The sequence below is a fragment of the Drosophila virilis genome, chromosome 2, assembly GCF_030788295.1.
Source record: "Drosophila virilis strain 15010-1051.87 chromosome 2, Dvir_AGI_RSII-ME, whole genome shotgun sequence".
Lineage (NCBI taxonomy): Eukaryota > Metazoa > Arthropoda > Insecta > Diptera > Drosophilidae > Drosophila > Drosophila virilis.
The window spans coordinates 8,617,178-8,638,400 of NC_091544.1; the positions used below are offsets into that span (position 1 = coordinate 8,617,178).

The 21,223-nt window shown below is 44.5% G+C and overlaps 2 protein-coding genes across 4 annotated transcripts in view; one reads left to right on the forward strand and one right to left on the reverse strand.

Annotated features, from left to right (window-relative positions):
- cv-c (crossveinless c) overlaps positions 1–21,223 on the reverse strand; it is a 93,153-nt gene that overhangs the window by 8,940 nt on the left and 62,990 nt on the right. For 2 of the 3 annotated variants that reach the window (XM_015172200.3, XM_032438894.2), the window contains 4 exons: positions 15,161–15,787; positions 9,113–9,753; positions 8,116–9,043; positions 7,662–7,704 (listed from right to left, as the gene is read on the reverse strand). In XM_015172200.3, coding sequence (XP_015027686.1) covers positions 7,662–7,704; positions 8,116–9,043; positions 9,113–9,753; positions 15,161–15,787 — 2,239 coding nt within the window. Of the gene's footprint in view, positions 1–4,722; positions 5,197–7,661; positions 7,705–8,115; positions 9,044–9,112; positions 9,754–15,160; positions 15,788–21,223 lie in introns of those variants that run through there. The other variant, XM_002054397.4, reaches the window with a different exon arrangement.
- Positions 17,197–20,991, forward strand: natalisin. The gene is made up of 3 exons (XM_032438895.2): positions 17,197–17,878; positions 19,435–19,826; positions 20,050–20,991. Exons 1-3 carry the CDS (start codon positions 17,316–17,318, stop codon positions 20,862–20,864), a joined length of 1,770 nt encoding a protein of 589 aa, XP_032294786.1. The 5' UTR covers positions 17,197–17,315; the 3' UTR covers positions 20,865–20,991.

Below are 21,223 nucleotides of genomic sequence, written 5' to 3' on the forward strand. Positions count from 1 at the left end.
GAGGCTAGGCAAGCTGGCTTGCTTCCTGTGTTCGGGTTTCTGTGGGTTTTTTTATATTCAAAAATAGCCACAGACCCCTTGACATGCATTTGAAATAAATTTAGCTAGATATTGTAACTGTTACTTTAGATGCGCCCACTTGACAAGCCCTAACCTCAACGTCTGTCAGTTTCGATTGCAGCAGGAGTTTTGTTGGGCAAAGTGATCTGCTGGGTCCGTGTAGCCTGGACGACCTTACAATTAGCCATAATACAGCGCTCATAATTACACAAAGTGGTGCAGGTGGCTATCCAAAAATAGCCCAGCAACAGCTCATTAATTATCCATGCGTATGCAAAGAATAGCTAGCGACAACAACTCTTCTACTAACAAGAGCACCGACAACTACAACAACAACAATTCTGTCTGAACAATGCGAATCCACTTGAGCGTTATTAAAATTGCGCATACGCCGCGTTGTCGCTGCTGAGCCACTTGCTCATCCAAAAGCCATTTAAGGTGTGCACATTATTGTTATGGACGCTTGTCAGGGAGGCGTATGCTACGCAGTTTATTGCGCTAGAGTCAATATTTGTTGTTTTTCCTGGTCGCACAATGTCGCCCACACAATGGCCGGGGGCGGGACCGAGTACAGAATATACGGGCCCTTTGTTGTCCTTACCGTTCTCCTTGTTCGACTCATTTTCGCCGCTCGTTCGGACATGTTAAAACATTTTAAAGCCAGCCTCGCGCTTTACGTTGGATAATTATTTTCCTGTGTGTGCTGGCTGGCGTGGCGCGTTTAAGGGCACCAGCGATTACCTGCGTCTAACGACAAAGCAGTTCTTGATTGTCTAATTAAAAATATACCTAGGCCGAAATGACCTTAAATTAAACCACAAACTATAAAATGAGAAAAACTTTCTGTTGAAAATAGTTGTATATGGTTGGTTAATTGTGAAAAAAGTTTTAAAATGTCAAACTGGAATGTAGTCTCAACTCTTTAACTAAATATTTAGTTCACATTTTCGCTTGCCAATTCGGAAGTTTTAAAGGATTTTTCATAACAAATAACTAGAAACTATTTAAATGTTAAATCCTGGAAAGGTCCAAGGACAACTAAATGGGGGATTCCTTGAATCTTAGCTTTGAGTGAAAAAGCAGTTCTGGAATCATATCGGCACTTGCTCTTGCCCCCTGTTTCAAATTCAAAGTATTCTCGTGTTTATAAAATCGCTTTAGTAAGTGCTTAGTTGTAAACTACATAGACAAGCCTGTATGCAGTGCTCTTTGCTGTGAGTATGCCATTGAAAAGCGGGTTGCCTTAACACAATTGCCGCGTCAAGGATATGCTGCAGCGAGGTCTGTTACTGGCTGACGGCTTCCTGTTGAGTTTGTGTGGGATTTGTGTGTGTTAGTGACATGCTTTGTCTTTACGCGTGCTCCAAAAAAAGTTAAATGAACCAAGCACACAAAACATAAACACACACGCATACACACGCACTAAAGCATACAATACAACACGCATTGCATGCAAATGACACACGCTTCCGATTATGGCGAGCAGTTTACATACTCACAACCGGACTAAAAACTTGCTTCACTTTGGCATTTTTCAGTGGCTCCACTGAACCGCAATCCATGTTTGAACGCATGTGCCTAGCTGCTTTTGCCACACTGTTGGCTGTTGTTGCACGTGGCACGTGATACGTGGCACGTGGCGTATACATAACAAAAAGGCCATAGCGTTCGCTCTTGATTTGTTTATTAGAATATTGCGCAAAAGTTTAAAATTTATCTAACTTTTTTAAGTGCCTTACGGCTGCGTTAAAAGCATTTTCAAAAAATTGACCTTTCGTAAATTTCATTTGGTGGTAAATTGATTTTTCAACCCGAACACTAATTGCAAATTAATTGAGTTAAACCTTGCTTGTTGCGGCTGCCTACGGCATTTTGTAGCATTTTATTATTGCAGGCCTTGTAAACATTATTCAGCAAAAATTATGCACAAATTTTTGCCGCTAAATGCTCGCCGCCTGCCTTTCGTTTAGTCGTTTATGCTGATATTTGAAAGCTAATTGAATGGCCCCAGGAGCAGCAGTTATGTCAAATTTTTGCTATTATGATCAAATCAGTCAGTCATATATGCGCACAAAATATGTGTATGCGTGTATGCAAAATGGTAAAAATACTTCCTCTAAATGCAAAATGTGCAATTATCGAATGAATTAGCTTTGTTGTAGGTGTTTGCTATTAATTAATTGCTTTACACAGTGCCGTTGATGGTCGTTGGGAACACACGGTCGCACACAAGCAACTAACAAATCTTTGTCTAAGACGCAGATCAAACACTTAAATGTCATTTGCAACATAAATTTTACTCAAAACTGACAACAACTGACGCATGCAACACAGCGCTGTTGCCTTGCATTGGGATTAGCCACTAAGGCAAAAAAGCTTTGCAATTTTTAATTAATTATAAAAATCTTGACAAATATAAACAAAAGACCAGAAGTACATAAGGAAACATAAACACACTTTCTAAGGCTTCCTTAACCAGAAAGTGATTTCCAAATTGAGTTCTTAAACAGCTTAAACAACACACAAAAATAACAATCTGTGTTATAAATATAGAAAGAGAATATAGAATGAGAGTTGGGGCTATATGCACGCATTTCCTCTTCAATGGCCATGCAAAAGGCTCATTCCGCCGGCTAGCTAAGGATCAAGTTATTTATAAATATTGTGCACAAGGTACAGTGGAAGCTGTTGTCCCACAGACCGTACGCGTGCCGGTGCCTGTGGACGAGTTACGTCCAGAGAGTGGGTGCAACAAGTGGCAGGCTGTCAGTTCAATTTACCGTAAACTTGACGATGAGCTACGCGGCCAAAGGCTTGACTTGAAATTAGCTCGAAGCACGCATCAAAGCGGCTTATCCATGGCTACTGCCAACATCTTTAGATTCTGTATCCAAGTTAAGTTTTATGCCTTCCCCCCAGCTACCCCACCTGGCCTGCTTTGATATCTTCCTACAGAAATAACAGATCATTGAGCTTTTAATGTGTTTTTAATGTCAGCGTATTATACGCCGCATATTTCCTGCTGAGCTGTCGAGCGGGCGGTCGTCCACCCCTGCCACCCCGCCACTCCCCGGCTATCAATTCCGCCCGCATACAATAAAAATAATTCAGCCAACTTGCTGTTGTTTTGCTACCAAAAATGAATACACAAAAACAAAAAATAAAACAAAAGCACACAGCTCGGACAGAAAAAAAAAAATGTTCGCAAATAAAAATAATTACATTTGAAAAGAAACGGAAAATAAAATATAAAAAAAAAAGAAAACACAAAACCTGGCAAATCAGCAAAAGAGGCGTACAACACGGGCAACCGGCGGAAAATTTATGCGTTTTATTGTTATAATACGAAATGGGTTAAGGAAAATCAATTAAAATTAAACACCAGCTTTAACGCTGCTGCGAACCGTTTGCGAAAAACAACTTCGAAAGGCTAGAGATCATTTACATAATTCTGCACACGACAATCAAGAAAACATCCTTTGGTGGAGGCTAAGCTATGTATCCTGTGCTCAATTAAAAAGCATTTAAATGGTTTTAAATATGTCTGCTTAAATATTTTTTTAACAGAAGTAGAAAAGTCTCGAAACCAAAAGGTAGTCGATGTGGCCAAGTTCAAGTCCTTAGACCTGGCTTCATCTACGTTTAAATCAATCCCAACAAGTGTCTATACATATATTGCTCAAAACTGTATCATGGCGACAGTGTGCTTAATAGAAGATACGATTAATTCTTTTCCGGTTTGACATGCCAATTCCACCTAAAACAGATCATGTGGAATTCGGGCCACATTCACAGAAAGAGACATCGAACTGTTTTTGCAGCCGAATGCTTATACAACATCACGGAATACATTTGAGGGGCACGAGCCATGGAGGCAGGTGCTCATTACTTATTTTTCTTTTTGCGGCTTATTTTTACTTATACTGGACGGTATATTTACTCGTATACTATGCACATATTAATTGTATAATAATTTTTTCCATTTATTACTACATGCAAACAATTTTCTTTATTTAAATGAATTGCCTCGCTTGACTGGCACGCAATTTCACTTGGGTGTAAAAAAAAGCGAAATCGTAGCGCAAATGATGATGGGGTTTTGAGTACGAGTAGCCATAGCACTGGGACAGACTGCCAAACTGACTGACGGACAAACCGACTGGCTGACAAGCTGACTGACATACTGACTGAACTGACTGACAGATGTGGCCAGCTGTGGAGCAAATGCAAATGACAGACTGGCCATATCTTGTGCATGATATGGCAGCAACTTGTTGCAGCATGTGCCCTATTCCATTTTCCTATGCCACTTCCATAGACACAGACATAGACAAAGATATCGCTTAATAATGCAATGAATAATTCGATTAAATTGTGCGCGTTGCGGCGTCGATTGATATGTACAGTCTGTGCTGATGTGGTCCAGCTGAAAATAGCCACACTTGGCTCCTAAAATAGTTGGCGGGGTACCCTCTTAATTGGGTGTGGAAAAACAATAAACAGCAAGCGGCACGCGTCCATACACAGTCGTAGTATTTCTTCTTCTTTATATTTTGGCTTGTTTTGTTCTGTTTTGTATATATACGAGCTCAAATTTAATAATTTTTGCCCTTGGGCTTGAGTGGAAATGTTTCTGTGCTTGCGATCGTTCAAATTGCTCACCTGCGATTTTGCGCTCGCGCATTTTTCGCCACAACGCCTCGGCCTTGCGTTTGGGCCAGTTCTCGAACTTCTGGGAGAAGCTCCTAAAGAACTTGTACTCCCGTATAGATACAGACATGCGGCGTTGCATTCTGGCTAACGTTGGCAGAGCCGTTTTGCCGTTTGTCACCTTTTGCTAACGAGTTACACGAATTAGTTAATTGGCAGCAGTTAAACTGCCTAAAGTTTCGCCTATGTGTGGGTGTTAAACGCTAAAGAAAGCTTCTCAAATCAAACACATTCTGCATGCACTTGCATGTATCAAACGCTTACGCACTGTGTACACTGCACTGCACAGCACAATTTTGGTGTGCTTTGAATTACCGTTAGGCTGTTACACCTTTAAACTGTTTAACAGCAATTGAGTCGCTGGCGTCGACGCGTTCCCGTTGCCTGCCCCAGACTCGATGCGGCCACGAATGCGTCTACCGTGCACGGCGCCTGTAAGAGCACTAATAATTTTGCTCGCGCGCCAAGCAAAATGGCCGAGCCGAGCCGAGCAGTGTCCGTGCCCGTGCCGTGCCCGACACGACGCCAGCCAGCCGAGCCGAAATGCTAAGCAAGTGAGCAACGGGGCGTATGAGCATTGTTGCTGCTTGTCTGGTTGCCTGTGTGCGATGGCTGCTGCTGCTGACGCTGCTGCTGCTGCTGCCGCTGCCTATACTTGTTCCTGCTGGTGCTGGCTGCTGGTGCTACTTGTGATTCGCTAGCCATGGAGATCTATCAGTGCCACAATCTTTTATTATTATTATTATTCTTTGTGTGTATTGTTCTTTGTTCGAAAAAAAAAACATGGTTTGCGGCCCTTGGCTCTTGCGAACCAAACAAATAAATAAATAAATGAATAACTGCTGTCATGATGTTTATTGTTGATGCTGCTTATTTCATTTCAATGTTCATTAAAAGGACTCACACCCAATACACTTTCAATAGTCTCTGACAGCTTTTGTTTTAAGTAGTTGTTTTTTTTATGGCCTCATACATATATGAATTGTGAGATGGGCTGTGAAAGTTTCCAGTCGATGGCCAACTGCACCTGTTGCTCACTCGATAGGCGGCGAGAAGGGGCGGGGCGCTTGTTGTTTTTGTGGCCGTTGGCATAGTTAACCGCTGAAGGTCAAACTTTTCTATTATTTTTTTATGATTTCTGCGCAATGAAGCAGTGAAATATTTATATAAAAACTTTAAGCGCGTTTAATTGAGTGCATTCCGCAATACTGACTTTGATTGGCTTCCACTGAACTGGTTAATAACTCAGGAAGCAAATTACTATTGAAATCTTAGCCAATCACAGAAGTAATTTTTCCTATTAATTGCAATTCATGGGGGGCGTGACAAGGCGCGTAAGATAAACACGACATTGACACATGCTCACAGCTCAGCGCGAAATACATATATGAAGATGTATGTATGTCCATGCTGGCGCGAATCTATGTATATCTCAAAGTATTTACTCAGACGATGAGCAAGACAAATAAAAATAAAATAAATGCTGGTAATTTGTATTTGTGCAATATCTGATATAAATCATGAAATACTGCGTGTTAATCATTTCAACAAAATAAACAACAATAAAAGCAACAACAGAAGCGCCAGCCACTTGTGGTGCCAGCTTCCGTTATGCAATGACAGCAACAACAAAAGGTAGCAGGAGCCCAGCCTCAATCCCAATGTTCATGCCCATGCCCATGCCCATACACAAACCCAAATCCATGTCCCAGCCTCAGCCTCTGCCTCAGCCACAGCCCTGAGCATATAATAAATGGAATGAGTGTCAACTCGAAATGACCAAATGGCCATAATGCGATACATGCAATATAAATACAAGTGATGCTAAAGGCCAAGCCACGACATTGGCACGCTAAGAACAGCTTGTTCTCGCATGACCTTTGCATGCGCCCCATGCAGACGTCACTCTAATGACGTCACACGAAAGGCAAATAAAAACGCGTGCAGATAATCGGGCAAAAAAGCGCTTTATATGCTGGCGCCTCTGACGTCATCGTTGGATGCTGCTCCTGCTGTTGGCTTCGGTTCAATCCAAGCTGAAAATGACTTGAAATTGAAAGAGGACCACGCCAATCTATTGAACGCTTCGAGAGGCGGTTGACTGAGAGCACTTTGCTGTTGATTCAATTTTAGTTCATTTATATGCCAGCTTTCGTATAAAAGGAGCCACCCACCCAACCAACACCATCACCATTCACAATGCAGATGAAATTGGATGTGTGCATGTGCGTGTGCGTGTGTGGTATTTATGTGTTGGTCAGCAGCCGCACACACATTGACAGATTGACAGTCATTTTTGGTCCGCCATTTGTGTTGAAGTGTTGACGGAAGTGTTGGAAATTGGCAAAAGAGCTGCGGCTGCCCGCCCCTCGCTGCTCAGTTATTGTTGTTGTTGTTGTTGTTGTTTTTGTTGCTGGCGTTGGTGTTGGCCAAAGAACATGAAAGTAATTTAAATGACAGCTGCCCCCGCCTTTAAGCTGTCGCAATGGGCTGCTGCCATTGATTGCCTTCAATTGTTTGCTGCTAAAATCAAATTATGCCAGCTGAATGAAAACGAAAGTTCAGACGGACGCAAAGGGTGGGCTAGTGGGGCACATATTTAAGACTGAGATATGAACGTGCTTCTAGAGAAATATCTGACCATAATTATAGAAATTATGAAACGCAGCCTTCACTGTTATTATAAACCACTCACGCTTAATAACAGGCCGCTAATTGGCTGGCAGGACCACCAGCGCATCAAATCAACAAGCCTCCCAACATGATGGCTGTTGCCTTTTTCTCGGCCTCGGCCTCCGGCTTGATCTTGGTCCCGGCCAGGCCATTTAAATAACTCATTTAGTGCACAGATACGTTTAAAGCTAAACAAAAACTCGTTGCTAGCCACTCACCTGCTAAATAGCGGTCACTCTGCGAACGAGAATAGCGCAGCGTCTGTGGGGTAGATGAAAAGAAAAGAAAAAAAAAAAGAACATATTAATGTCTGTTGATCAAGTTTGTGCGAGGGCTGCTCAGCTTATATCGAGCGCACAATGTGGATCAGGTTCATTTGTCAGTCCGTATGTAGTTTACAATGCACATACATCTAGTTAATAATTAAAATTAATAATTGGTTTGTTTTACGCTATGTAAGGACTGTTAAGGTCAATAATTAAACAGTCCCCAATTATAATACATATTTACGTACATTATTAAGTAGATTTGTCGTTATATTTCACATATTCTATATTGAACCAATTAAATAATGTCCTTCATTAAGATATTCCCAAATAAACTTATTCTTTAAGTTTCTATTTATTTAAAATTTAAATTAATTTTTTATTTTAGTCAGTCCTTGATACTTACCAAATGCTGTGCGGCAAAGTCATCGCAGCGACGACTCCGCTCACGCTCCTTAAGCAAAAGCGGTGCCGAATTGGACTTGGTGGTCAGTTCTTGAATGCCGCCGGTGTCGCTGTGCAACGAGGCGCTGCTGGGCGAAGGTAGCTCCACAAAGTGATGCAAATGCGTGACCGTGGTGGCCGTGGGCGAGAGCAGCGACTGGAAGGGTTCCTGGCGCAGCGCCAACGACAGCTGAGCACGTTCCTTATGATTGTGGCGTGGCAGCAGCTTGCGTGGCTGTAGCAGTAGTTGATGCTGCTGTTGCTGATGGTCCAGCGAGAGACTGCGCTGACTGCGGCGCGCCACACAGGGCAACGGCATCATGATGGGCGGTGCAGCGCTGTATTTGCGACGCAGCACAACTGGCGTAGCAATGGAGGCAGTGCCACCACTGGCACTGCTCGCATCGCCGTCTGTGCAGTCGCAGTCGCAGTAATGCTGCGCCAGCTCGAACTCATCCTGACACTCGTCGTACTCGGCAGCAGCCGCTTTGTTCGGCAACTCCTTGACCGCCTGCTCGTCCAGCATGTCGTCCTGGGACTCGTTGGCCGCCTCGCCACCACTGCCGCACAGGCTGAGCACTTCAAGCAGATCGGGATCGTCCGAGGAGGCCACGGAACCGCTCTTTTGGAATTTCATTTTGCGTAGCGCCTCCAGGCTGCTTACGGACTCATTGTCGGGCGCACTGCCTCCCGTCCTATGGTGGTGGTGCGAATGATGATGCTGCAAATGGTGGCTCTTCCAGTATGACATGTCCTTGGGCGGGGTGGCCGTGCCAATGCCGCTCTCATTATTGTCGTTATCCAGTCCAGAGGAGTCGAGCGATATGCCGGACTTGCCGGAGCTCAGCACACCGGCAGCCTCCTCGCAGGCCGAAGACGACGAAGTGGAGCTGCGGGCGGTCGGGAAAGTTGACAAATTAATATTGAACAAATTTGTAATGACTTCATTGGTTACTCACTTGTTGTCTTCATCGACGGCGCCAACGCTGCGCAGTATGGACTCCTCTGAAGTCCATATTGTTGAGGTGGAGCCTTTTTTGGTCACATCCACCAGATAGCCAGGCGTGGTGGCGCTTTTCGCCGAGGTCAGCTGCGTTCCACTTGCGGCTGCTGTTGTGGCTGCTGCCCCTGTTGCTCCTCCTGCCTTTGCTGGTGGCGGGGTTATAGCATTTCTGTTCGTCAACGTTGGCGACGTCGCGGCTGCTGCATGATTAATGCCCACCCGTTTTGGCATGGACATGGAAGCCGTTTCCATGTCCAAGCCGTTGAATTGACGCTGTCGCCTAGATTTCAAATCGTCCACGGTGGTCGCAGTGGTTGCTTCACTTGTTGCCGCCGTACGCTCTTCGATTTTCAATGCACTTTGGAAATTTGTCAGCTTATGAGTTGCTGACGTCGCTGCCGCCGTCGACGTCTCTGCATGGCCATTAAATGGGGACAGCGCCAGACTCTTGCGCTGATTCTGCTCACCCGCCGCAGCTCTGGGTGTTGTGGCATGGCCGCCCGGCGCCGACAGCGTCCGCATGTAGGCAACGTTCGGCTTGGCGACCACCTCGCTGCGTCCGCAATCAAGGTTAAACGATTGCAGTGGAATGGTTGCCTGCAAGAGAGAGTCAAGAAGGGAAGCAACGAATTAAAATATAGTCAGTCAGGTTTAATATAGAAAAGTCGACGCAACACAGCGCTGACAGATTCGAGGGGCCGCAACCTCAACCTTAAGACGAAGGACCTTGAATGCATAATGAGGCTCAGGCTGGAGACCGCAGACTGGAGAGCCTGGAGCTGATGCCTGGACCAACGTGTTTTCACGTTTTTAGCATGCCAGAAGACAGCATGCGCACAAAAACAATGCCAAAGGAAATATCAATGGCATTTTTGAGCGTTGTCAAGTGGCTGCGGCCAAGTACGAATACAATCAGAATTTGTATTTTATGCAAATGGCAAAAGAAGCTGCGCTGCGAGTTAGTTTTCTGTGAAATCTGCTAAAAGCTATTTCAAGTGGCCGACTCGCAAAAGTCCCCTTTTAACCAGTTTTTCATAGTGTACAAAGAATTTGCTATTGTTGTGGCTTATGATTTATATGCCGCAGCTGATAGCTGGCAGCCTTCCACGAACTATGCAGAGTATCCACTGTAGTCAGCAACCAGTCACCTGTACCTGTCACTGGTCGTTTGCTGGCCAAAAGGGGTGGTGACCGTGGTGCATTCGTTAAGTTGGTTATGTCAATTCGATTTACAAGCCTTTGGCAAGCGATTGACAATTTGCTTTTTGCTTAGCTGCGAGCGCAGGCGACAGCCAACGAAAAATTCATTTTAAAAAGCAGCAACAGGCGGAAATTGATTTAAATGATTTATTGGCAGCAAAAAAAAAAAAAAAAAACGCCTGGCGAGTGCATGTTTGTGTGTGTATGTGCATGGCTTAAAGCATCAGTGTGTGATAAAAAAAAGACTCTACAGCAGGTTGTTGTTTTTGTTGCTGCTGTGGCTGTTGCTGTTGTTGCTGTTGCTGTTGCTGACGCGAGCAATCTCAGCTCCTTGGGGGCTTTTGCGGCCGAAACTGTAACAGCAGTAAAACGGCTAACGAGCCTGGCAAAACTGTAACAGCAATATGAAGGGTGAACACAGAGGATTCGGGGAGAATGAAAATCGAAATTTAGTATTCATGACCCTCAAGCGTTTTGTTCTGGCTCTTGCGCCTTGATATGGCTGCTAAGACCGAATGAAAGCATTGTATAGACATATGTTGCAAGCATGCAAATACGATTTGCGAACTAAAAGGTTTTGTAAGCCGAGTGCACATAGCCAGTCTTTCTTAAATTTTTCAAATATCTTTAATTAAGACAAAGCTACATCCAGCCATTCAATGGGAATAATTGTGGGCCGATTTACCAACATTGACATTACTTGTACGAGGATATATTCACTCAGGACAGACGTCTATCCAAATATGGCATACTCATAATGTGATTATTTGCGCACAGGATGCGGTCAGCAAGCCTGGCCACGAGGAGCATGAGTGCAAGTATATCCTTGGGGAATATGGCAAGCCAATGCAACTGTGCCTGTTCAAGATGCGGCAATCAAATTTGTAATGCATTATGGAGCAGCTAACTGATTGCAGTCTGTGTACAACAGCTTCTATGAATTATTAATAAAGGCTCGATATCATTGTCGATGCCGATACCAATACCCAATGGCATGGCGTACGGGCCAACTGCGTGTTAATGAGCCGCCAACTCTCGCTGGCGACGCATTAATTGGGCGGCCATCCGCCACGTCTTTTATGGGCATCCACACATGACTATGTATAGCCAGTCGGGCGCCAGGCCCCGGCCCCAGTTCCGAATAGTAGATCGAAAATTTATCATACGATTGCACTAATAAAACTTTTACATTTTATGGCTATTTACTGATGCAGTGAGTCTGTCAGTCGGTCGTTCTATTAATTTAGCGATTTTATCAATCTAAACAAAATTCTCATTTATGCGGCCCAAGTTGAACTTGTTTTACATATGTTACTCCACAACTCAGACTCTAGTTTTATTCATTTTGATTTGGAAATTTTGTTGTGATTGAAATTGAAGCATTCTACGATTGGGGCGAGTGACAAGGAAAATCAATTTTATTTGTATTGCAGTAGAACTCGATATCCGAAACGCAGCCAAAAGCCAATTTAAATGCAATAAAATGTGAACATTTCTCACAACAAACTGACAACTCGCCGCACTCAAATGAAATGTTTTCCTCGGTTAGTTAATGAAAAATGCAATAAAATGAACACAAAATGACACAATATATAGCCCTAAAGGGGTTATCTGTGGACAATACATGGAAATAGGCAACTGTAAATGCCACTAATTGATCATAAAAGTGACTCGAAGAAATCTTGAAAGAGAAAAATTTGTGTGCGAGCTGTCAATGCACGTTTGTTGGTCTCCATATCAAAAATGTACTGACAAATGCAATGCAGGCAACGCCTTAACGTTCCACATTTATTGATGTATGACCCAGAAAGAAGGCCTACCCGTGCACCCGCCCCTGTCAATATAATATGTAGTATGTGGTACGAGCCTGTCCAGACAATCGCAAATCGATTGGACATGCCTCTGCCCGCCTGCGGTCACGCATGCCCACTGATAATAATTATCAAATCAAAACACTTAAACGCCTGCCCTGCCCATCGTTTTAAGGCAAGACCCGACCGCAGGCTGCCTTTCCTCTCACTTCCTTTGCAAGCAACTGTTGCTCGTCATGTTTGTTTGCCTTGCAGTGATTTGCAAGTTCTACTTAAGTCAAAACTGTCCAATGTCCGCGGTCCATTGGTGCTGCAGCAGCAAGTTGCAACAACGTTGCACACGTTGCCAGTTGCTTGTTGCTGGTTGCGGTGCGTGAAAAGCTTTGTGTGCGCGCGGCCTTTGTGCTTGCAGCGAATGCCCCATCTGCCCATCTGCATGGCTCGTCATCATTAACCGCGGATTGGATTGCACTGCATGCCACACATGCGAAGATTCACTTTCGCAGCAATCTGAGCGCGCCTCATAAACATCATGAGGGGCAACTAAATTGGGGCGTTGGGTTCCACTTGGTCTGGCACAGCAGCCTCCTTCAGCTGTAGCTACAGTTCCACTGTGCTGACAGCTGGGCAGGAGCAAAATGAAGTACTCTGCAGCAGTCTCTGCCAGCGTTTTGATCTTTGTTTGAGTTTCTGCCGCGGGGCGGCATATTGACCTAATTCGCTGGCCCACCTTTCGAATGAAAATACATCTGTTTTTGCTTTACTTTCGTTGACAGTTTGTTCGCTCGGGCCTATATGGGGTCTGTCTGTGGCCTTTTTGGCAACCAAGGCACGCACTTGTGTCCTCGATAAGGTTGCTGCTTGCTGTGTGCTGTCTTTGATTTATACAGCTATTGGTAGCATATAAATCATCCAGCCAACGCTCTGACTGACTGACTAACCGACTGACTCACTGTGGTGCCTGTGAAGCGAACCACATTCTCGGCGATAATTAGTGCACTGCAGTTTTCGAGCTTAAGCTTTTTTAATTGGGACTTTTACTCGACCGATTACTGCGAAATATGACAGCTCGACTGCCTACATTTTGGGGACAACCACAGCAGCAGCAGTAGCAACAGCAACAGCAGCAGAAGCAGCGAAATGTCAAGCAAGCCCGACATATTCTGCTGCAATTCCTAAAGGAAATCAATTTCACACAGCTGCTGCAGCTTGGCAACAGATTTTGCTTTTAGCAATGGGATCATGCCCGAAATCGCGCCAAATATTTTTCATGCATGTCATGGAATATTTAACAAAACAGAGCAGAGTCGACATCAGTTTCCTGTTGTGCCCAAAGTTAAAGCCGGGCCAACTGACAGACAGAGTGAGCAACAGAGATAATAAGTAGTAGAAAAGGTAAGCAGGCATGCATATCATTAGCACAGAAAATGCGCCGGAATATACATAAAATATTTAATTAATATATATATATATATAGTATATGGGCTCCTTGCGCCTCTGCAGTTTAACGATTAATGGAAATTTACCTAACTCGCTTTTGAAATGTTGTGGCCTACAATGACAACGTGAACCATAGGTCGTGTTTTCATACCCTGCCGCAAGTAAATATAATTGATATGGGGTCTCATAGGCTTGTGCAAAATGATGTCTTAGATATGACATAACATCCTGCTTTTCTGATATTGGATAGGGATTTGAGAGGCGACAATATGTAGATATACCTATTGTTATTTGGCTTTCGCAACATAGACATGGTTATGCGGTATATTCTAGTCGAGCACATGCGACTCCAGTACTCATAATGATTTTTTTGTACTAATTTTTTTTTTTCGTTTTTTGTGGTATTTTGGTGTTGTGTTTTTTTCCACTGGCACGCGTTTTGAAAATTAATATTTGCTTTGTTGTTGTTACAGCTGCAGCAGCTTTTTTGAGGTTTTACCATAGATAATCACAGCGAGCTCTGAGCGAAATGTATGCTAAGCGTATGCAACAAACAACAAGCAACAGACGACAAACAACAAGAGACCACAAGCTCAGTGCCGTTTATGAGCTGCTTGGGCTTATAAATGTTTTAATTAGATCTATTTGATATGATAAGCCAGAGACAGCTAACAAGTTGCTTCGGTTTCTGGGCTTTGGTTTATGGTTAATGTCTGGATTAAGTGGGTCATCGAGTGAGTGTGGATTGAGCGCGTGTGAGTGTGTGTGCGTCTGATGACCGCAGTCGAGTTGTGTCTTTGCCTAGTAGAGTTGTAATAGATGCAGTTGCATCAGTTTAGTTGTGAGTTTATTATGCCTTCAACTTTTTAATAAGTAAAATATTAATGAGCTTCTATTTTTTTTGGAATATTTTCTGTGCTACCACTCACCAATTGTCTTTCAATAGTTGATTTTTAAAGAGTTTACTAATTAGCTTAATTTAATTACACATTTTATAGCGCTTCAAGTTAACGAACATTCTTCATTCTAGCCCAAATGCAACTGGCAGTCATTAAACTCGCTTCTGTTTTATTCTCAATATATTTTCCCTATCTTTTCAACAGTTCAAAGTTTAATTCAGTCAAGTGGCAGTCTGGAAGTGACTGTCTATCACCGCCCTCTGGACTCTGTCCCCCTGCCCCTTGCAGCATTGCTGCTCATAAATTTCACGCGCTTCAGTTGCGCATCCGGCACAGCCGCGGGGTAAAGCACATGGCACATATGGCGGCAGTTCTTGAGAGAAAATTCCTCTGTTTTTTAGGGAATATGCCCGTGCCGCACTTTTGCGGGGCGTTTCGAGAAGAAGATAGAGAGGGGAGGGGCTATGCGTTATGTGTGGACAACATTGTTTGGCTTTAGATTAAATGCCTTTGTTTTAAGCGCTTTTTATCTAACCTACATAAAATATGCTGGGCTTGCCTCATGTTGAAATCGTGCGAGAGATTACAAGAGAATCCAAGCGATTTCATATTATGAAATCTCAGTGCGAGAATTTATGATTGCGTTTAACTTACATGCTTCTCCGGTTTCAAGACGAGTCCGTTCTGCTGCTGCTGTTGCTGCTGCTGTTCGCTGACTACCGCGTTCTTGCCAAAGCGACTCTGCAGGGCTGCGCTGGCTGCTGCAGAGAGCAGCATGGGTGCTGTCCTGGACGTGGGCGAACTGCTGGTCGACGCTGAATCTGACCCTGTGCCTGTCATGGACGCCAGATGCGGTGGCAGCTTATCGCCGCCCATCAGATTGTCCAAATCACGTAGAAATTTGTTTGCCCAAATGTTCACATCATCCGGCTGGGCAGCTTCAGGCGTCAGGCTAGTAGCCGAAGGACGTCGACTTGAGGCTGTGCCAGGGTTGAGCGGTGGCGGCGGCAGGGCTCTTAGTTTAGTTGTCACTGGTTTGCTGTTGCTGCCTGCTGTTGCTGTTGTTGATGATGCTGTTACTGCATTTGCTGTTGTTGCAGTTGCTGTTGCTGTTGCCGTTGTGCTGCTGCTGTCAAAGCCGCTATCAGATTCCGTAGAACGCGACAATTCATCAAGTTGTTTGGCTGCCGCTGCTGCCTGTCGCACTGCCTCAAGTTGCTCCTGGAGCTGCTGTTGCAAGCGCTGCGCCTTGCGTAACTCGAAGACCTCGTTGATTTCCAGCTGCAATTAGAATACGAGTTGTTAGTTGCAGTTGCACATAAATTCAGAGCGCTGCTGGCCGCGATTGGTTTTGATTAGCACTCTAATTGCGTACATATATCAAAGGCAATAGCAAGCGGTAGCGGAGACTCTATTAATCGCGCTGCGCCCAGAGCACAAGATTCTAATGGATCGAGCTATGATGTATGTTTGCTTAATTTGCCCAACAAAACAGAAAGAATAAGACATTACTCACATTGAGTCTGTGGCACTGAGGCACAGAGACATGGGGCACAATCAAAGACAAATAAATTAGAACACGACCGCAAAGGCAGAAAAAGGTTTTTCAAGCAGAGAGCAAAGAAAACTGCAGCCACGAACTGCAGACAACAGCAACAATGCTACAAGAAGAACAGCCGAGACGTGCAGCAGCAACAACAACAAATGCAAATAAATTGAAATGAAGCAATTTGTTAGCCAGATTAAACAAAAAGCAGCAACAACAAAAGCAGCAGAAGCAGCAGCAGAGAACAGTTTCTAAAGAAGATCAGACAGAGGACCCACAGGGCTAACAAAGTCAGCGAATTACTTAATTAAAAAACGTGGCCCTAAGATACAAAAGAGCTGCTCCAGCACGAGAATTGGAACGAGAACTGGCCGCAGCACCAGGCCCAAGTGACATTAATAACGTGCCGAGCTCATTACTCAACAATTGTGTTTGTGTTGTTGTTGTTATTGTTGTTCCAGCTCCAGCAGCCCTTGTTGCAGACAAATGCGATCAAGCATTAGCAAGTAATAAATTCTCAAAGGTAGAGCCCATCTATTGGTTGTGCCATGAAAGAAAGCGCCGACGTGGAGCGTCTAAGGCAGCTACATCCATGGCCGCTTGGTCTTCGACGGAGATTTTATCGCTGGGAATGTTTTTTGGCAGAGTTGCTGCCTCATTTGTCCTGCTCGTGTGAGAAGTTGTCAGCTAATTTGTGCTGAGACCAGGCTGTGCCAAAAACCTTTCTCATGACCATGCTACAAAATAGACCAAAACAATCAACTGGGCAGTTAAATCAAAATAAGAGGCCAATTCTAGATACTCTTTGTGGGCCCTTAAAACATTTGCGCATATAGGGTTAGGGCATATAAATGTGTCACAGAATATTCTGATTCTGTTGGAAGCCTCTCTGGTGGCAACATTCATATTTCCCAGTTCGATAAAGCGCGTCATAAGTACGCTAACATTTTCGAATTTAATTTCATGGTGGAATGCGCTGGACAAACAATGACCACACACGCGTGGTCCTCCACATGCGGCTAAGGTCCAGAGCGTATTCCCAAAACTCCACGTGCAGACTTGGCCACTGAACAGCCAGCATCTTGGCGGCTATAAAAAGTGAAGTTGCTCTGCAGCCACTTTCAGTTTCTAAGAGCAGAACACAGCGGTCGCAGCATCAAAGTGCCCGACGTGAGGCAAAATTGGAACAGCCATTCCGATCGAGGCAGCCCAGAGGCAGACTTCGAACAGCCACAACAGCCGCAGACGCGCAGTCCAGACAGCATGAGGCTCACGCTCGCCTGGCTTTGTGTCTGCCTGGCGATTTATTGTAGCGGCGGCTTTGCCAACAACGGCCGAGGCAATGTGGTCTTATCTTTGCCACCATCGCTTATCGCGGCAACGGAGGTGGTGGCCTTGAGACAGCTGCAGCAGCAGCAGCAGCAGCAGCGGGAGCAACAGCAGCAAACGCTGCACGAGCATCCGCGCTGGAAAAAGGATGCACGCGTCCTGTTTGACAGCGGCAGCGATTCACTGCGCGATATTGCGCACAGTAAGGAGTCCGCATCCGAGGCTGGCAAATACATGTTGGCCTACAACAACGACGACGACGGCGTCCGCGTGGAAGTGGAGCAACAGCCGGCGGATTTAAATCGAAAAGCATTGAGCGAGTCTTATGATTTAGAGGCACGACAGCAATCAGCGCCGCAGGAAATTGCGCCGCAACATGGCCATGGACTTGAATTGAAGTCTGCCACGCCTACGCCACACAAATACTGGGCCAGTCGCTGCCAGCCTGGAAACGGCAATTGTCCACGGGAATACCATCGCGCGATGCTGACGGTCAGGTGAGCTCAGGACGTTTCTGTGTCTTTGGGTGGCAATCGTTCGGGTTACATCTACATGGCATAGGGTTCAAGGTAGTCCCAGAAAGTGCCCAAAAAAAAATTTCTCGCCTTGGTGCAAGTCGCTTGTAAGCCAATTAAAGGCGGCTTGCAATTTATCAAGCGCGTTAAGCCCAAATTTAAGGTTCAGTTCGGGGTAAGCCTTTTGAATATAGCGCCTGGGCGCCTGTTTTTAATCGTAAAGTAAAAAGTCAACAATAAGAGCAACAAATTGTCGACAATTTGGCTGTCAGCCAAAAACACGCAAAACCAATTAATGGGCGTGAAAAAATCAGTTCGTCGATTGCAGTTTTGTTTCTGCAACACCGCGTCGCATACATATGTTGATTTATTTTGTTAATTTTCGAAAACAACGACTGTCAGCAAATTCATTGGCCCGAAACGAAACGAAAACAAAATGAAAAATTTGCAATGTGCATTAAGTTTCACTTTTCATTCAGCATAAAAGCTGAAAGGGAGTCGCCCCCTTGCCGTCCTGCGAAAAGTGAGAAATTTGTTTTCTGTCCATGAAATTTCCATTGTGACTCGTAATAATTATGCTTAATTTATATACCCTACACCTATTCCACGCATTTGATATGTTAAAGTCTGTTTTGCAGAAACAGGCATTTTTATAAATATTATACCCTGTTTTAAAAGGCTTATATTGGCATATAACTAATGCTAAGCTACACTAAAGAAGAGTCTGAGAGTTGTTTAATTTGGCAAGTGAGAGGAATAAAGCTGGCCATGACTTGAGTCTCGTACCATGTACAAGTATGATACTTTCACAAGCGTCTTTCTTTTTTTACCTACCCAAAATAGTTTATATACTCGAAAGAGAGTATGTACAGTGTCCTGTCAACTTTAATCACATGTAAAGGGCATACGTTTTAGTCGAAGCAACTCGCCTTAAATATTTTAAATTGTATGAGCAGGGCGTTGAAAAATGATTGGTCTTGGGCGCTGCTATTAAATTACAATTAATCATTTCTTGTCTTTTCTTCGTTGTGTGGCTTTGTTGATTTGTTAAATGCGTCGATTAATTGGACTTAAGCCCGCATAACTTTCAGTTGTTTTTTGTGCCTTTAATTTGTAATTTTACACAGCAATTTATAAAAGGGAATTGCCTAAAATTGACTATTGATTGGATGAGCCTACATGACAGCAAGATTAACACAGTGTCCATAGTTAATTCTGCATAGCATTTTGGTGGGGGGCTTTGGTGGCATTTCTGGGTCAGCTGCTCGAGTGGCTGCCATTGTTGTAAGCAGCCCACGTACACAAACATGTTCATCAATTTTAGGCAGGCACTGTATGTGAGAAAAAGAGAAACCCAGCGACAGCCGTGCACGTGTAATTGAAACCTAAGCGGCCCACGCACCATCAAAAGAAAAATGTTTTCAGATATGATGCACAATGACGATCCTTAAACTGACGTTGCGCTACAAATGATGCTTCATTAATCTCAGCTCAGACACTTTTATAGAATTTCAAACAGCAGTTTCTCATCCCAACAGAAATAGAGATGCCGTAGCACGTTTGCGACATCAGCTAAATGAAATGCAGGATCAGCTGGATTCCGGCAATGTTGATGCTGCTGGCGACACCTTGGATGATTCAAATGAAGATCTTAGCTTGAAGAGCAACAACAACGAGGTTTTCATGCTGTTGACTGGCGAACAGGATTTGGTAAAGTTCCTGCACTGGGCCATGCAGCTGCTGTATCCCCATCAGCATCCAATTGATGATTTGAACGGCAGTGCCGCAGACTTTTATCACCCGGGCATGTTCATATGGAAGAAGTTCAACTTCTCGGGGCACTTGGAACCGCCGCTGATTGTCGACGAGCCACATTATGTGCTGGTGCGGCGCGAAAAGCAAAATCTAAAGCATGGCTACCAACTGGGCGGTGAGCATGCATAAATCATTATTCTCTGGGCGTAACGAGTACCAGGGTGTTGAAATTACAAAGTACCAGTCTCTAGTTCAGTTCTGCTCAGTTCTATTTTTGCTTCGTTTAATTTTAAATGCATGTGGCATGGTATATTCTTAATAATAACAACTTTTCTGGCCATTGCAACACGCATTAAGTGGATCCCTCTCTTTCTCTCTCTCGAACTTTATGTTTATAGATGATCTAAATTTAAAGGACGATCCATTTATTCCACCACGGGGCCGAAAGCACACTACGCCCGATCTGGAGGAGCTGTTGAATCGCTACGAGACCTTTGTGCCGAATCGCGGCAAGCGCGACAAAGTCAAAGATCTGTTCAAGTATGACGATCTATTTTATCCGAATCGCGGCAAAAAGCATCGCGACATTTTCAAACTGGACGATCCCTTCTTTCCACATCGCGGCAAAAAACTGCAACTGCGCGATCTTTACAACGTCGACGATCCATTCTTTCCGAATCGCGGTAAGCGGCAAGTGACAGCAAAGCCAAGTCTGCTGCCGGCGAGCATGTGGGGAAAACTACACTCCGGCAGTGACAACAGCAACAACAACGACAACGACATTGACAAAGGCGACAACTGGCCGCAAAGAATGTCAACGCATGAAATTAATGGTAACGATCAATCAGTCAAGACATCAATGTCAGCCGGGGATGCAACTGAGGGCGCTAGCTGGCAGCGTCTGGCCACGACCCAAGTGCAACTGCAAACGCCGCAGCCAGCTAATAGATTGCACTCGACAAGATCAATGTCAGCAAATTTACAACAGCAGCCGGACCAACTGCAGCGCCTGAGCTTCATTGTCAGCCCGGGCATGCGCCAGCAACAAAGGCAGCAACAGCAGGTGAAAACATCCTGGCCAGCAAGAAGCTATCAGCGCTGGCAGCGATCTGCGCACGATGCCCGGGAGACACAATTAACGCGGGGGCTCAACGCTAGTCCCACTGGCCATGACACTGACTTTGACATTGATTATGGCCAATTGGACATGTAAATGGCGATCGTTTTGTGGTTTGAGCACTTTTCGGCGAACTTCCTTTAGGCACACGAGTGTCGTTTTCTTTTTTCAGTGCACGTAGGTTCAGTCAGATTGTAAAAAGTAAACCAAAAATAAATGTAAGCCTGCAATTGATTTTTAGTAAATCGAAATAATCGAAGGTTACATGTCTGCCCCCGGTGCCTGGTGCGATGCTTGCTGCCAGCTGCCATTTGCCCTTGGGGCCTTTCTAGAATTGTGCTGTGAAGGTCTGTGCCCTTGTGGCAGCCTCTAGAGTCTCTAAAGCCTCTTGGGCATCGCTTTTTTATATTCATTTTGTTTTTCTTAATTGTATTCATTGGCTAATTTATCGGTAA